The 17,893-nt window shown below is 39.8% G+C and overlaps 1 protein-coding gene across 1 annotated transcript; it reads right to left on the minus strand.

The window, feature by feature from the left end:
* Window positions 1-381: 381 nt before the first annotated feature.
* On the minus strand, window positions 382-9,961 carry LOC105919286 (acidic leucine-rich nuclear phosphoprotein 32 family member B). Its single transcript, XM_012854581.3, has 7 exons — window positions 9,797-9,961; window positions 6,186-6,335; window positions 5,766-5,888; window positions 3,482-3,668; window positions 3,304-3,401; window positions 3,154-3,223; window positions 382-1,617 (listed from the first exon to the last, which is right to left on the minus strand). The coding sequence occupies exons 1-7, from the start codon at window positions 9,848-9,850 to the stop codon at window positions 1,541-1,543; spliced, it is 759 nt and encodes a 252-aa protein (XP_012710035.1). The 5' UTR covers window positions 9,851-9,961; the 3' UTR covers window positions 382-1,540.
* Between the last annotated feature and the right edge of the window lie 7,932 nt (window positions 9,962-17,893).

Raw genomic sequence — 17,893 nt, forward strand, 5'->3', positions numbered from 1 at the left:
AATATGTATACTAAATATAAAAAGCTTTTAGGTATAGGTTACTCCAGTAAATTATTTTTTGTTGCTAAATGTAGTGATTTGCTGCCCCCTTGTGGACAAACTGCATATCTGCCTTAATAATAGAGTTGGCGCTTTTATTCTTTAACCAATACTAACTAAACACATTTAAGTGTAGTAAAATAAATATACAGGGTAAGACTGCTGGAGGAACTGTATGTTAACCGACCAACATTTTTAGATAAAAAAGGGAAATTAAAATCTGAAGTGCTTTAATTTTCATTTCAATTTATAGACAATTTGTGCAAGAGCGTGCCAACTCCCCACAGTTTACCAGCAATAGTTGGACAAAAACAGAACCAAGACATGGAGGGACACCAGGAGGAAAATGTTAAGATTTTATTTACAGAGTCCTTTTGTATGATTTCTCATTTAACTTACAGAAAGTAATAAACAAAAGGAAGAAAACAACCTCGTCGAGTCGCTGTAAGAGTGAAGGGACAGCTGGATCTCTCTGGAAACAAACAGGAAGGCAGACGGAGAGAAAGATGGGGGGGAGGGGGGGGGGGGGGAGAGAGACACAGCGTCCCGAGACAGCCATACAAAAAGTAAACAAAACGTTCTCTGGAAAAATAGATCTTTTAAAAAGCTCTGCTGGCAAAAAAAAAAAAAAGAAACAAAAAAAAAAGGAAAAACACCACGGTTTGCCCTGAGCGCGCTCGGCTGCGGGGAAACGGGACGAGGGGGGGGGGGGGCTACCAGAAGATCATGGACATATAGAAATAGGAAGAAGACGAGAAACCAGGAATAACAGACTTGATTCAAACCTCAAAAGTACAAAAATCTGCATCCGCTGACCTGAATTTCCCCATTTCACATCGTCTACTTTGTAGCTTCTGGTGGATATGACCAACAGGGAGAGATTTAAACGGCTTCACCGACGCTTTCCTTTGACTGCAGGTGGATTTCATGTCTGTTCTGGGTTAAAACTGCATGCACTTTCTAAACGGAGAAGGGATTTTGGTTTAAACGGCGGGGTAAAATTAATCACCTGGGTTTTCTTGTTTTGAATTTTTTTAATAATCAAAACGTGTCTTTATGGATTTACTAGAAAGGAGACAATTCTTTGTATAAATAAGACAAAACAAGAAATCTCCTCTCCTGGAATTGCTTTAAGGGAACCATCTGATATTATGTCTTCTGTGGGAATTTTAATCGACTAACTGTTCAGTCTGAAGCTTCAGCATTTTATTCCTGAGTTTTTAAGAAATGTCCAAAAAAAACAAAAAAACAAAAATAAAAAAAAGAAACTGTCATATATATATGATGCTGAATAATCTGAGGAGTTTCACTTACTCCAGAAACTTAAATAAAGGTTTAATGTGACTGCAGTCTGAGCAGAGGTGGGAAACAGAAGGTATTTGTTTTTTTTTGGGAGGCTTCATGGTTGGGATGCAGCCCAGAGAGAGTGGAAGCAGAGCTGCTGTTGGCTTATGGGAAACGGGCGTGGGAGGGTGGTGGGGGGGTGGGGGTCTACAGGGCTTCACTCGTCATCTTCATTGTCTTCGTCTTCAGGCTCTCTCTTCCTCTTCTGGCCTTTGACTGGAGACGAATCCTCGTCTGTGTAGAGAACCAGAGCAGTTTAACGTAGGACGGTAAAAACAGATTAAGCTTTATTATTTTAGCCCGAGCGCTGGTTTCTGCACCGACATGCTGCGCCGACTCATCCTTTAACCTGAGCCGCCCAACGCGAAGCTCACACCATGGTCACTTACGAAAGAAATTTAATATTAAATCAGTTTTAACTACTTTAATGTTTATTTCCACCATTAAAACTGCACGATTTTCACAGCAAGCAGAAACTATTTAATATCTCTCGTTGTGACATAGGGCTGGACAATAATTCAATAACAATATACATCAATCGATAGACTTATATCGTGATAGAAAAAAAAAGGTAAATTAAAAGTTCAATACAATAACAGTTTTCCTTCCTTTTGCATTCTAGCCAATCATGCAGGTTAATGTTACATTCTCCCAGCCAATCACAAAACACAGACCAAGGAAAGCTCCGCCCCCTTTCAACGAGTTCAGAGAGCACATGTTCTTTTTCATTTTTTAAAAACTTGTAGTTTTGGTAAAAAGTTGATTGAATAAAGGGTTGAGTTTGAACTCAGTGTTTGCGTGTTCTGCATCTAAAAAAAATAGGTTGCTAAGCAACAGCTTAAAACGACCAGGACTGCACTTAAAATATATGTTTTGAATTTGTTGATAATTATCGATCAAAATGATTTCTATTTTATTGATATAATTTGTTTCTGTCGTCCAGCCCAATCGTGACACATTGCCAGGGTTACCCGCTACACGTTTTCAGCTGACGCAATAATTTAGATCAATCAGGCTGTTTGATCAGAACTTTTTTATAGGTGTCCTATAACAGGTTTTAACGGACACCCTACAGCCAATCAGAATTGAGTATTCACCCAGACCGTGGTACAAATCCAATTTAAACGGTAATTCAAAATGACCAACGTGAACCAAGGAGTAAACGCTACCGTCTCTAGCCACCAGAGGGCGCTCTAGGCTTTTGAAAACTATATACTGTTCCTGTACCACTTAAAAATTAATTGAAACATTAACTTACAAACAACAAAAAAGACGTTTGTAAGTCGTTTCGCTGTTTCAGTCTGAAGTCACGCAGCAGAGGACCCAGACCAAGACAGAACCTGTTATTGGGCTGTCTGTGAAGCTAATAACTATCGTACGGTTAGCTTAGCATGTAGCATCATTACACTCACGGTCTAATATCTGTGTAATTTGGACAAATTCCAGCGTTTCCACTAACTTGCTAGTTGGAGTTGCTGGTTGTGCTAATTTACTCCATTCATCCTCCCAGGTACGTTCCATGTTATTCAGCCTGTTTATGGATGCAGCTATGGAATTTAATAAACTGCCTAACCAGATTAAATATGAGTTTTTAATTTCTAAATAAATTCGATTTATAGTCCGGTGCGACTAATATATGTTTTTTTCCTCTTTAGGAGGTATTTTTTGACTGATGAGACTTATATTCCAGAGGGACTTATAGTCCGAGAAATACGGTAGTTGCTGTCTTTAAGTGGTTCTGAAAAGGTTAAATGGGTGTAAGTTGATCACCTTCATCTTCCTCATCCTCCTCGTCATCGTCGTCGTCCTCGCTGTCCACTTCTCCGTTCACGGCGCCGTCCTGCAGAAACAAAGAGCGCCATCAGGAACGAGCGTCTCAAAGCTACACGGATCGGACGTCAACGCGTCGATGAAACCGACCTCTTCGTCGCCGCTGTCGTCTTCGTCGTCATCATCCTCTTCTGCTGCTACAACGTCCTCTTCATCCTCCTCCTCCTCCGTGAACTCCTCCGACTCCCCTAAGAGCCAGAACAGCCCGGATTAGTGAACCGTCAAACCCGAAAAGCCTTCATCCCAGCTTTGGGCGCCTCGCTCCCACCTTCCTCATCCTCATCGTCGATGCCGTCGCCCTCGCCGTCCGAGTCGGACGCCTCGCAGTCGTCCACGTCGTAGCCGTCCAGGTAGGTGAGCTGCGGGAGGAGCGTGAAGATGGAGTCCCTGTAGTCGCCCAGGTTGGTCACCTCGCAGTTGAACAGGTCCAGGCTCTTCAGCTGAGGCAGCTTTTTCTGCAACGCCAACACAGACAGTTAACGTGAGAACTGGGCCATAATCAGAGTTTAAAATTAATTTAAACATCGTTAAATGTTAAAATGTACTTTATTTTGAAAAACCAACTAGGGCTGAACAATTAATCGCATTTTCAATGTAATCGCAATTTAAAAAACCCAATTTCCAAATCGCAGAGTCTGCAATTTTTGGCTATGTAACAATTAGGGAATTAGACGCGTCCATTAGGTGTTGGTAAAACGTTTAAAGTGGGTTTGCCTCCACATGGAAGGGAAGACAGTTGCAGCAGTGAGATAATCTAATTTTATTACTTGTTTTAGAGTTTATATAATCATACATAGCATTAAGTACAGGTCAATCAGTTTAATACATAAACTTGCTTGTTAGTTGCACTTTATGTTCAACAAGGATTGATGTCCAAATCAATTAAAAGCTGTTCTCTTGAACAATATTCTGATTAATAGAAAACATTAAAAGTTCTTGTTTTAAATAGTCCTTGTTGAACAGACAACAATTGTTTGTGGTTAATGCAGAAAAAAGTCAAAATTGCAATTTTGTTTGAAATATATTTTCAACCAAACGCAGAACGCAATCATTTCTGCTCTGAGTTTAGATGCTGTGGGTCTTTTAGCTACTAATCCGCACGGTGAGGAAACAAATTGATTTGTTGTTTGTATATGTTTAAAAAGACATGATAAATTAAACTGGGTGAAAAAAATTGCATTAAATTGCAATTTTAAAGATAAAAAAAAATTTCAATTAGATTATTTTACAAAATCGTCCAACCCCTCCGTCTGCTCTCTGTCACGCTGCTAAGTGCATGAAGCTACTGGAGGCGACTGCACTGTTCTCTGCAGTGAGCACCTTAGTGACTGTCGTCACATTTTGGGAAGTTTCTGACCCGTCTAGCAAGTTTTATCCCAAAAAAACCAACTAGAAACAAATCTAGCAACTTTTCCCTGTCTTTTTGGTGATTTAGCAGCGATATGTCTCCCTATTCCCTCAGCGCTGTCTCACAGGCCTGAAAGCCCTGCCTGCAGTCAGAGCAACGAGAGCAGAGAGGAGAGCTCCTCTGTTTCCACATCGCAAATCTATAATGCAGAACTGCTGCTGATTGGATTACAAAGATGGATATAAATAAATAGAGTTTTTAATATAATATCTGTTTTTCTCTCTCTGGAACTGTTGCACTAATTCCCTTATTATCACACCTTGAATCTCTTACTCCCCTCGTTCAATGTGTGGCTCTGATTGTTTTTGGTTAAATGATAGAGTTACATAGTGTGGATTCAGGCAACGTATAAAACTTTATACATTATTTCATAAAGTAATGTTAATGTATGTTGCATTTCAATCGACACAGTTAAAATAAATGCTAAAGGAGACCCTGGATCCTGCTTCCATGTGTCCACAAAACGCTGCGCTATGGCCAGGGCGCCATGGCTTTAAAATTAAATCTGATTTTATTCTACCAAACCCAATTAATTGATTATCCCCCTGCTTGTCGTTTCACAAAAAGAAATTATTTTTAAAAACTTGCTTTCTTGTCAAACATTTTGTCTGGCAGCTGACCAGAAATCAAAGTGCAGCTAAATCCAAGCTGTGAAACATGCTGGTAAAGCAAGATGGCCGCCCTGCCGTTATAAACAATGAAAATATAACTAAATGTTTGCTGCTAGCGACTTTACACAATGAGCTACGATCTGGCTTCACTGGTGTAACTTCAAATTAACTTAAAAAAGAATAAAGTAAACGAGTAAATTAAAGAGCCTCATTATAGTAAAATTTGTTTCCTCTTTACAATACATTTTTCTAAACATATATTCAGCATTTCATCTTGTTCTCTTCATGGAAGCCCAGTGAGTGCTTTGGGAAAACTAAATCCAGATTTTTCAAAAAATTGTAAATTCACATTAATCGATTGATTTATCGCTCAGCTCCATCCTTTCAATCCAACTTTTATTTATACACCAATTAAGACGCAGAGGCCGTAGTACCGTACAGACCACAGCCAAACACAGATAAGACCAACAGAACCAATAAAATAAACCATTCGGTTAGAATCCAGACCAGACACCTCGTGGTCTCCAACCTACCAGCGGCTCCAGCGTGCTGATGTCCTTAAACTTGTTGCCGCTCAGGTTGAGGTGCGTCAGGTTGACCAGCCGCTCTGCCAGGACCTCCAGGCCGCCCGATATCCGGTTGTCGCTCAGCTCCAACTGCAGAGACGGAGAGACGGCCGAGGGTGAGACATGTATAGTCAATGCAGGCGCCGGTCGTTTCCCCCTGGGGTTTAAAGCGGCTCTGCAGCTGCATTTTATACCCAGCGGGTCAGAACGTTCTCAGCACTGGGACAAAACCCAAAGACTTACAGCTAATTTACAGCAGAAACATCTTTTTAATTCCAGTCCTTTAAGTCTGGATTATTAACCGTTATCTGCTCAGTTATGTAACACAGATGTTTGTGAGAAGCTCCCTCTCTGACCAGAACCCTGCAGAACCCGCTTGGGGCCCACCTTTTTCAGCTTGTCCAGCTTGGGGATGTCTGCCACGCTGGTCAGGCCCACGTTGATGAGGCTGAGCAGCTCCAGGTTGGAGAACTCCTCTGTGATGCCCTCGATCTTTCCCTCACTGGAGCGGCAGTTGTCCAGCACCAGCTCCTGGACCTGAGCAGAACACAGAACCATGGCTCAACTCAGTCGTTAAGTCACTCGTCTTTTTTTCTTTAAATCATCGTTATGACCGACAGGACCCGCTCGGCAAGCAACAACTACTTTATGTTTCACACGGCAGGCAGAACATCTCTAGGAGTAAAAAAAGAAGAAGAAAAAAAAGGTCCAAACTGCCTAATTTAGAGGAAATAAAATACAAATCTTTATATATTTTGGCTTTTTAGCCTTTTATATTATGGATCTGTTATTCCAGAGGCGCTGGTTCCTCTCAGATGTGATCTGGTCCCAACAATAAGCTGCCAAGTCGTCCTCTTCCCAGGAGCTGCAGCGCCTGGCGTGGCCACCAGAGGGCACACCAGGTGAGCGGATCACAGGTTTGTAAAATAAACACATGTGGCCCATCAGGCTGGATGCAGGGCCAGAACTTTCAGCATTTTAAAGTTACGGCTCTGTTCATCGACGATCCATCAGACCCCGCAGCGCCTAAGGAAGTCGTTTTCAGTTTACGGCAATAATTGAAAATAAAACTAATTTGTTCTTTCATTTCAAATTAAAACCAACGGCAACTTGGATAAATACCAAAATCCTTCAGCACAGAATATATAAATATATATAAATTGGTCTCCTCGACTTCCGACCGGACTCAATAAGGCCGACTTTAAAACACAAGGTAGGATGAAGAAGTAGGTGCCAACATTAAACTAAACATGAACACCAACGTCCGTCTCTACCAACCCACAGACATCTGTATCTAAAAAAAATAATAATAAAAAAAATAAAAAAATAAAATAAAGAGCTTTTGTCATAAATTGGGATTCCATTTATGGGTGGAAGTCTAGAGTCTGTATAGGCTACAAGAGGCATTATCTCCCCACTATACAAATCATTTTGGCCGTTTTAAGAGCTAAAAGTATCAACTGTGGTCATCGGATTATACACCGACACACACAAAGCGTACAATCTTCAAGTATAACGGACACCCAGTAACTTTCCTGCAGCACAACATGCAAACCATAACACTGTGCTAGCAAGTTATTAGCTGTTTAACCGCTCTACAGTTTCATAAAATCTTTAGTGTCTGTGCGCTGACACTGAGGGACTTTTTTAATCATGCGTCATTTTCTTCCTTTAGTTTCATTTTGCCTGTTAAATTAGAAAAAAAAGAAACCTAAGTGGATCCAAACCGTTCTGTTTGTGTCCAGGGGACAGCCCCGCTCTGAGGAGGTGACGATGTGTTTATTTGCATCTAAACTGGGTTCTGATAACTCAGGAAGGGGGTCAAACCCCAGGTGTGAAAGCTTTGCTACTTGCATCTGAATCAACTAAGACGAATTTTAATTCCTGGTCTGAAAAGCGCCTATCAGACAACCTCCGCGTCTGCTGACTGCACTCATTGTTTCACCGACTGCCTGATGGGATAACCACTTCACTCTCGATGGCACCGCTTTCCTCCCCGGGTAACGTGTTCCATTTCCACACCCCGCTGCCGATTTGCCTGTGAATCAAATTACGTTTGACTCAGAGCATCTCGTCTGAGTGCGTAACTGGATTTGTAACCATCTGTATTCTGTACAATACACCTGCCAGGTGAATTTATATGGGAACAGAGCCGGATCGACGGCGGATTGATTCCTGACCCGCTATGAAATGGAACGGGTCCCCCCGGTCAGGTCCATATTGGAACCCAGCCTCATCTCTGTTTGTAAACTACTGACACACGGAGCGGCGTCACGTGGGTGTGATATCTGCTAACTGTCACTTTGCTGTTTCTAACCACCAAAAACCGATAAAAAACAGCCTTCTCTGCTTTTCCCTTAATGTTAAAGCGGGAAGTTTTTAACAGCAGCAACACAGCCGACAGAGAATGACCGTTGGGCTACTTTAGCTTTAAGCTAACATTAGCGCATAGTGAACGGCGCGTTACGGGCGCGGGCTCCGACTACTTCCTGAAGCAGCCCCGATTCAGACAGCTTTTTTTTTTTTAAACACAACGCAAACACAAAGAGCTAAATGCGGGCAAACTAATAAAGATCTATATTCAAAGTTCGATCTTCTACTTTTGACTCTGGCTTTAGTGTAAAAAACGAACATTTCAAACTCATTTCCTGTCGAATCTAAATGATGAGAATTTGTCGTAAAATCTTAACGACACTAATTTATGGGTGTATAGGTTAAGTTAAAACATTTATTTGATTTGTATAAAGAAATCCCGAAGCTACTTTTACAACTTACAGTAATCATCATTATCTACTACGCGATCAAATATAGCTTCGTAGTAATGTGGTTCCAGGCATTAGCCAGGCCCCATGATGTCTGGGGCTGAAGTTGGTATCCGACTCGGAGCTTCAGTAAAGGACCATTTCACTATTTTAAGGCTGGGGCAACCTCAAATTATTATAAAAGCTCAAAGTTGGACTGAGAATTTTTTTTTTTACAAAGAACATATATTCTTAAAAACCGGGTTTAAAAAAAGTTATTTGTCTTAATTACATTAATATTTTTTTAAAAGCAGCAATGAAAGCATGTTTTAACAAATTAATATTTAATTAGTCTACAACCATTCAGGTCAGACTAGTACAGAGGACTGAAACTGACAAAATAAAAAATGTATACAGGATGGCCCAATAAATTATCCCAAATACTCTTAATATGTACCAATTAATACAAATAAATTATTGAATACACATTTGCTTAAAATACCAAATTTATTTATATTAAAAATTAAGGAAATTTAAATGACAAATAAAAAAAACTAATCTGTAAGAAAAACATGAAAAGATTTTAGTCAAATACCTCAAATAATGTGTTCAAAACAGAACAATTATGGTCAACTAAGTTATAAAATGTTAAGTAAATAAGTGAGATAATTTTAACAAAAAACATAAAAGTATTATTTTTAAAGTTGGTACATTTTAAATGCATTTATTTATTTTTGGATCATTTATACTTTTCTGCTCTCATTTTTAATTTTCGTCACTTTCAGCCCCCCATACTGTTCAACTTGTGCAGCTTAAACACGGGCCTCGAAGGCAATTATAAAAACGAAACGAGCGCTTTTATTTGTTTCATGATAAAAATCTAAGTTTTCACAACTTAAAATTGTGTTTTTAAAGAGTTACTGTTCAGTGTGTCGTATTAAGGTCAGGTTTTAAGTGTTTTATTTATTAATCACTGAAGACACGAGGCAGACGCCAACTTCAGCGTCACTCGCACAAGTTCTGCACGCGCTAAACAAACAGTCGGGTGAGCAGCAGAGATCTACGTTGGCTCTAAAGAAAAATACACACATTAATTTAAACATTTACTTTAGCACAAACATAAATAAACACGTTTCCAGTTCGGCGGAGATGTGGACCCAACTGCCATGTGCTCCACCACCTCTCCTCCCCGTCCTCCTCCTCCCGCTGCCGGCGGAGTTTCCACCGCAGCGTTGCGCCTAAAACGCCGGGACTCACCTCTGCTGGAGATCGGTGCCTCAACTCTAAAGAAACCCGCTTCTTCATGTCCATTTTCCTCTACTTCTGGCTCTCTGCGATGCAAAATGTTTGTTTCTCCGCGATCCTCTCTTCAGCATCAACACGCGGAAACAGGGTGAAGTTAGCTGCAGCTAGCATGTGCGACTTCCGGTGAAGACTACACAAATAAAACACTAAAGCGGCCATATAGAAGCGCGAACGATTCACTTTATTTATTTAGCGCTTTTACGTGTGATTTAATTTGCGTTTTGTTTGTTTCATATACAGGCAAGAAAAAAAAGCACTGTATTTATAAAATAACCAGCAATACATCTTTAACATTTTGCCTTTATTTTGAAAAGAACACACAGTTTCCGGAAGTGCGCTGCTTTCATGTCGGAAGGGACGCAGAAGCCCAACGTTTACATAGCGTACGCGTGAAAGTGGGTCAAGTCGTTTGTTGCGTTCATGTACCCACTGAAATATGAAACTTCTAACGATAAAGCAACAAAACAGCAATGTGAACACGTGCCACTTTTTAAAAAACGAGTTGGTGGTAATTCTTCAAAACATTTAACGGCACCAAAATAACTTTAGGGTATATATTCTTTCAGAAATATGAAAAACTTTCTATGGTGGGGCGTTAGAGTCCGAGTTCCTCATGAGCATCTGAACGCATCAAAGATACGAAGGGAGGGAAACGGCAACATGGAGGAAACATTAGTCTTGAGCGCCTCTAGCGGCAGCGTTTATATTAAAACCCAAACCTGTTTGGTAACGTTCATTTTTACAGCGAAAACCTTAAAATTTAAAAAAAAATTCAACAAACTTCAACGTATTTTAATCAATTTCTATATTACAGAACAAAACAACGAAGCACATATTGATGACTTGTTTTCATCTTCTTTCATTTTTACATGAATGTGTGGTGTGCACCATCCCTGTAAGTCACATCAATAACGGCTGCGACACCTTTAGGGTACGTCTGCACCAGCTTTGCACATGTAGAGACTGGAAAGTTTTCCCGCTCTTTGCAAACTGTTTTTGAAGTGGCTATTGTCACACCTCCTCCACTGCAATATGATCGGGACTTTGACTAGGACATTCCCACAGCATGAAGCAGCCACCAGCAGGTTACACTGTGGGCATGATGAGTTCAGGGTGATGGGCAGGGCTCGTTTTTTTTCTGCTTCACGTGTTTTACATGCAATCTAAAAAAGTTTATTTTGTCCATGTCACATGTTGCTCGATTCAAACTTTTTAAATCTGGTGGTTTACTTTTGATGACGTCTTTCTACTTGCTCTTGTGCCTCAAAAGCCAGATTTGTGGCGCAAATGAATAATATTTGTCCTGTGGACAGATTTTCCCACCTGAGCTGTCAATCTCTGCTAAAGAAATGGGTTAAAATAACCCGAAACCTAAAGAATCGAAAGACAATTTTCTCATTGCAGGAAGAACTAGTATGTTATTGTTACTATGCTGTAGTAACACAAAACTATGTCCCAATCAGACAATTTCTTCTGTTTTAACAGTTTTTGTTATTCCATATGTATCAAACATGATGCTCACTTTATTTTTGGTTTTATTATTTTCATTTTTAAGAAGATATGGCACATCTCCAGGCATCTGTGTCTTTCATTAAAGGGTGATACATACAACAAAGAGTCTCTGAAATCTGTTGGTGTTCATTTTCTTCCCTGAAAAATGTAACAGGACAATTTTACATAACAATAACTATTTAACACAACAATCACATATTTTCTAATTTTTTTGGGAGAAACATTCTGGATCCGGAACCATGGACAGAAAGCCAAATTTAGATTTCCAGAGATACGATGACGAATACAGACACAGGTTTTGTTGGCATTATGTTTGCCGCAGGGACCCTGAAACGTATCTCTGGATCTCCACTCTTCTTACACATGTTGCATTATGCACATTTCATGGTATTACACATTGAAATTAGACTTTTCAGTCTATTTTTGATACATTTATGGTGTTGATGTAAGAGTTCATCGATGATTTATTGCAAGGCAAGTAGAAAACAATGAAGCTATGCAAGAAAGCATAAAAATAAACGAGACAGGAAGGAAGCAAGGACATAAACGAGGAAAGAATGGAGGAAGGAAGCACACAAGGAATAAGATAAGGATAGAAGGAAGCAAGGAAATAAGAGATCTATAAAAAAAAGGTTGGAAATAAGCAAAAAGAAGATTCAATCAAGGAAAGAAACTGGGAAGGAAGGAAGCATGGGTGCACACGACCATATATGGAGGCCATATTCTCTCTTATAATGATGCTGCACATATAACAGTAAGAGCATCATTATAAAAACTAAAACCTTTCTCCCTTCTTTTTCAAAGACATTTCACCCTTTTAGAATCATCTCTGTGGGTGATTCAATTGTCATCCTCTTCTTCTTCCTCCTTTTTCTTCGTCTTCCTCAAAATCCTCTTTTTCATCGTCTGAAGTATAGAAGAACTCAAAAAAAAAATGAAATATTACATCAATACATGTTTACATGCAGGGCTTTGAGGCTTGTTATCTCATCTTCCTCCTCCGCGGTGGTTTCTCCATCCACGTCTGTCGCTTCCCGGTTGTCAACGTCGTAGCTGTCTACGTAGCCGAGCTGTGGGAGGAGCTTAAAGATGGACTTCATGTAGTCAGTATGTTCAGCCACCGTTCAGTGAACTAATCCGAGGTTCCAGTCTATTGAACATAAAGGTCAATTATTGACCTGATTACAGATGTAAAGCAGAGTCCAGAGAGCAGAAACAGCTCGGTTATGACGCTCTTAGACTTCAGCCCGAGCTTCTGTTCTTGCTGTATCCTCGTGTCATTTAGAGTCCCGTGTTCAATTTAAGAACTAAATACTAAATTTACTGCATTAAGACTTTTAAAACAGCCTTTGCCATTAATCTTATGGGTTTTGCATCCTGATTTACTCAGTTTAGTTCAGGTGTATCTTAGGGATCTGTACTCGGGTTCCTTCCAATCTCCATTTACCTTTTTCCACTTAGCTGAACATTTCTTTGCAGATGATATGTTGATGTACATGTATGTAAAAAAACAAACAAAAAACTGTAGTTCTTAGCAGCCTTTTAGTTCCCACAATTAATATCTTAGATAACTCTGAATTTCTTTAATTTAGGCCTGAAAAGTCAGGTATCTGTCACTCAAACTCCTCCAGTCATGATGCTAATAGTATTTAATGCTCATGACTTGGCTTCAAACTAATTACTGACATTTTATCAGGGTTCTAATAACTACAACTTTAAAATTTGACAAATCTGGATATTAGAGTTTCCTCTGTGATATCCATCCAGACGTTTCGATAAATGCTAAATTAATTTTTGAAACAAAAAAAGCAAAACTAATTAAAAACTTGTACATTTTCCTCTGAAATTGTCCCAGAAAGAAAAATTTGATTGTTATATTTTAATGTTATTAGGTAATGTTGTACAGAAACTCTTGATATCATCAATACTGACACTGAATAATAAAGATCTTTCTGACACTGAGAAATTATATAAAGAAACAATATTGCTGTATTTAACAAATGTTTAGAAAAAATAAAGAAATCCTAATCTAATTTTAAATGAAATTCTTTCTCCAAATGTGTGTAACAATTAAAATGCTAATAAAAATATTTTTTTTCTGCCGGATAGTAAATGTTGACTTTAGATTAATAGCTACAGATTAAATGAACAGAACCTTGAGTTTAAAGTGATAGTGTAAAGACAGCGTTAACATTTCTCTTTAAATCCACTTCCTGATTCTAATCTGGATCAAGTTCATTTTCTATTATTCTGTGTACAGCAGCCCAGTTTGTGTCCCACCTTCTCTGAGCTCCTTCAGTGTGGGTATGTAGGAGACACGGGTCAGTCTGAGTGTCTCCAGGTTAAAAAACTCCCAGGTGAGTCCATCAAGCTTTCCCTCAGTTATCCAGGACCAACCCATGGACCGGCAGGGTAAAGTACAATTCAGTCTGTAAACCGATCTGACTTATTTAAGAAACTAACAGATCTTTGGAGTAAATGCTGCTGGGAAATATAATCTCTGATTTGTTGCCTTTTTTTATTCCCCTTCTTCATGTTATCGCTGTAAAATCCAGTCAAAGTTACTGTTTAAATGTTCAATCTTCTTTATGATAAATATACCTCTATTTTACAACACTACTGCCTTTTCATTGGATTTTTTTTTCACAGCTGTGTGCAGATTCGGAAAATCAAACTGAAATTGAACGCAGCTTTGTTCTTTAGATATTGGTGTTGTTTTTATGGCCAAGTTTTCCAACCAAAGAACAAAAAGCATGCACAAAAGCATTCAACATGAAGTTCAGATTTTAAAAAACATTATTAAATAGGGTCGTATGAACTGTTAGGGTTTGGTAATTGTTCTTTGTAACACGTCAATTAGACTATGTTGCAGTGAACAGGGTCAGCAGAGCCGGTAATGGTAATAATGAAGATGATTTCAAATATGTTAGGGGGGAGAAAGCCAGTTGTTTGTGAATTTCAATGAACTGTTTAAGTTTTGCAGTTCTGAAAATTGTTTTATCATATCTGCCCAAAGTGAAATGTCCTTTTATTCCAGCACAAAACAGGGTTTCCCTTCAGGCTCTAATTGTTTGGTGGAAAAAGCAACCTAAACAGCGCCCTCTTGTGGTTTGAAAAGCTAAACCGAGAAGAACACAGATCCTTCTTGGTCTACTGGGACATTAATGGTGAATCCTGAGAATTATTTTCTAGGAAAATTCTCAATAACACAGCAAGAAGTATTAAACATTCACATGTTTAGAAACGATTTTGAGTGTCAGTTCAATAAAACATCAATAAGCTAAGGAAGAGACACTGAGAGAAACTACACAGTCAGGTTTCAAATCAGCCAAACTGGTGTTGGTTAATTAATTAAAAACAAATGATCATGCAAACCTCTCCTGGCCTTTGGTTTCTCATCTTTAATATGATCATCTGCCTCATTTATGTTTTGCTCCTAAATTATTCAGAAGGTTTCTCCAAAACGCCAATGTATCTATACACTGCTCTCTCACCCACCCCTCATACTCCTGAGCAGGGTGGGGGTTCTCCATCTCTCAAGCTCGGGTCCTTTACCAGAGGCCTGGGAGCTTGAGGGTTCTTCTTAGGATCTTAGCCGTTCCTAAGATCTTCTGGACTGAGATGTCTGATGTTTCTCCAGGTTTCTGTTGGAGCCACTTCTCCAGAGTGGGGGCTACTGCTCCGACTGCTCCGATGACCACTGTTGTCTTCACCTTCCAGGCTCTTTCTAGTTCTTACTGAGCCCTTGGTATCTCTCCAGTTTCTCTTGTCCTTTTTTCCTGATGTGTCCATCACTGGGGACGGCCACATCGATCACAACTCTGTCCTCCGCTGCGTATCAATGATCACAATGTCCGGTTGGTTGGCCGTTACCATTTAGTCTGTTTGTATCAGGAAGTCCCACAGGATCTTAGGTCTGTCGTTCACCACCTTGGGAGGTGACTCCCATTTTGACCTAGGGTCTCCAGCTGGTATTCTGAACAGATGTTTCTCTACACTATACCAGACACTTGGTTATGACGTTCCATGTAGAAGTTTAGTTAAATGTACTGTATATAGTAATAGTAATATCATCTTTATTGTCATTGAAACATACTTTACAATGAAATTTGTTCTCTGCATTTAACCCATCACCCTTGGGGAGCAGTGGGCTGCCATGTGCGGCGCCTGGGGAGCTCAGGGACCCAGAGTGCAGGCGCTGGGGATCGAGCCGGGTACTTGCATCCTTCTCTGAGTGCAAGCGCGCTGCTCTAACCACTTGGCCAGCACTCCCCCATATGCATATATATATGCATATGGGGGAGTGCATATATATATGCACTCCCCCATATGCATATATATATGCACAAATATGCAACTAGTACCAAACATATGGTAAAAAGGTAGTGTACCATATTTAAATTTGTCCACGGAAGACTTTGAGTTAGTACCACAACGTTTCCTAACACAATTGTGGAAAGTGAAAAAATAAACAAAACCCAATGTTTTAATTGCTCTAAGTCAATTTTAATTGATTTTACACACTGCTGTCTACTTCTAGTTGCCACTTCTTGAAATGTCTTCATTGTGTGACTGAAAAATGTCTTGCCATATATTGTAAACTCACCAGCTACTTTATTTTGCACACCCGTTCAACCACTTTTTCAGGAAAATGGGGAATCAGCCCATCACATGGCAACAACACAACATATTTAGTAGAGCTGTGTACTCAGGTCCTGTGACTTTGGATCAAGTCAGACTCGAGTCTGAAATATAAGAACGTTAGATTGCCGTGTCTTTACTGTGGACTTCACTCGGGACTTTCATGCGTTTCCTCGGGACAACTTGGGTGGAAAGACTTTAGACTCGCGAGACAATGACTTGATCCAGACCGCTGGTGTTTAGGCATCTAGACATTCTGAAGTCTAAACTTAGCATCAGAATGGAGGAGAAATACTGTTAATTGGGTATGGTTGCTGGTGCCAGGGAGTCTACTGGGACTTTAATGGAGAGGCATTCACAGAGGATGGTCTGAAAAGGAGAGTATCTGCTGAGCGTCTACGATGGACTCACCTTGTGGACATCAGAGATGAACAGAGCGGTTCAAAATCACAGAAAGGCAACAGCGGCTCAAATGACAGTGTGATACAACCTATGTTTGTAGAACACGAGAGACGTTAAACCCTGAAGCAGATGGGCAACACCATCAGACCACAGCAGGGGCCACTCCTGTCAGCCAAGAACTGGAGCAACAAAAAAACACACACCGGCTCTCCACAAGTTGAAAAACATTGCCTGGTCTGACGAGAATCTACCCTTAACTTAGCTTTTTGGACAGCATTCCTCATGTAAATGGAAGTTTTTACACTGAAAATACTTATTTTTCCTCTTTCAGACTGAGCATAAACCTCATTTCTGTAAAAAATAAACTGGAGACACCGCATTTTATTGCACTTTTAGTTCTTTATTGTCATATCACTGTAGATCATCTTCACAACAAGCAGTTATAACATACAGTGGTCTTATAGTACATCGTTGTCCAATACGAAGAGTGCAACAGTCCCCTCCCCCATATACCAAGCCCCGCCCACAGACTCCTGTAAATAACCTCCTCCTCTCCTCGTCTACGTCACAAACCATCAAAATATGCCACAGGTGTCTGACAAATGAACAAGATTCTGGAATAAATTAATCAATAAATAACCAAATCAATATGTACAAATACCTAAATAAATAGCAATGAGTTGTGTATATACATTTACATACACACGAGTAGCTCACCAGAGGACAGTGGGTTCCACAGGCATAGAGCTATTTTTTATTTTTTTTTTATTTAATTTTTAATACAGCCACAAGGCGTACAGCTTCATTATGTAACACAGCCACAGGTCAGACCAAGGCCACATTATTATGCCTCAGAAGTCAGAGTGCAAACATTTTTTGTGAAGCAGCTCACAGGTTGGGCAACTTCAGAGGATTTTAGGGCTTCTAGTAGCAACGGGCTTACAAAAGATGATGGTAAAGCTTTATTTTCTTGTTTTTCCAAGTAAAAATCACTTAAAAAATGATAGTATTTTAAGAGTCACAACCATGGTCGTTTCTATCGTATGAATATTAATTTTACACGTTTATTTTTTCCTCAAACCCGACATTGCAGTTGCACGTCTTGAAACATTTAGTTTGAGGAATACAATATTTGAATTTTGGTTTCGTAAAGGAGCCTCCGCAGGAAACAAAAAAAGACTAGCCTGCTCTGAGATGATGTAACGGCACTGCTAATTCATCTGCTGGGCTCCTTTGACGGTTCAAGGTTGTAGTTTTTTAGTGCGGGTCACAAAAGTCAACACAGGCGTGTAGAGTGTGGTTTTCAGCCAACAGCCGAACTCAAAAAATCCAATATGGCTGCCACATGCATAACATGTGATGTCGGATGCAACTGCTGAGTTGCACTCGTGACTGAAGGGAAATTAAGATGTGCTCTTACGAGATCCCAGTGATTTATGTGACATCCCAAAGAAGATTTTCAGAGATCCTGCAAAAGGTTTGTGAGATCCCAAG

This window comes from Fundulus heteroclitus, chromosome 14 (genome assembly GCF_011125445.2).
Source record: "Fundulus heteroclitus isolate FHET01 chromosome 14, MU-UCD_Fhet_4.1, whole genome shotgun sequence".
Taxonomy (NCBI): domain Eukaryota; kingdom Metazoa; phylum Chordata; class Actinopteri; order Cyprinodontiformes; family Fundulidae; genus Fundulus; species Fundulus heteroclitus.

Coding starts and splice junctions, on each gene's coding strand:
- LOC105919286 (XM_012854581.3), bottom strand. CDS start 9,850: ATGGACATGAAGAAGCGGGTTTCTTTAGAGTTGAGGCACCGATCTCCA. Junction 6,336..9,796: donor GGCACCGATCTCCAGCAGAG/GTGAGTCCCGGC, acceptor TGTTCTGCTCAG/GTCCAGGAGCTGGTGCTGGA. Junction 5,889..6,185: donor AGCTGGACAAGCTGAAAAAG/GTGGGCCCCAAG, acceptor CCGTCTCTGCAG/TTGGAGCTGAGCGACAACCG.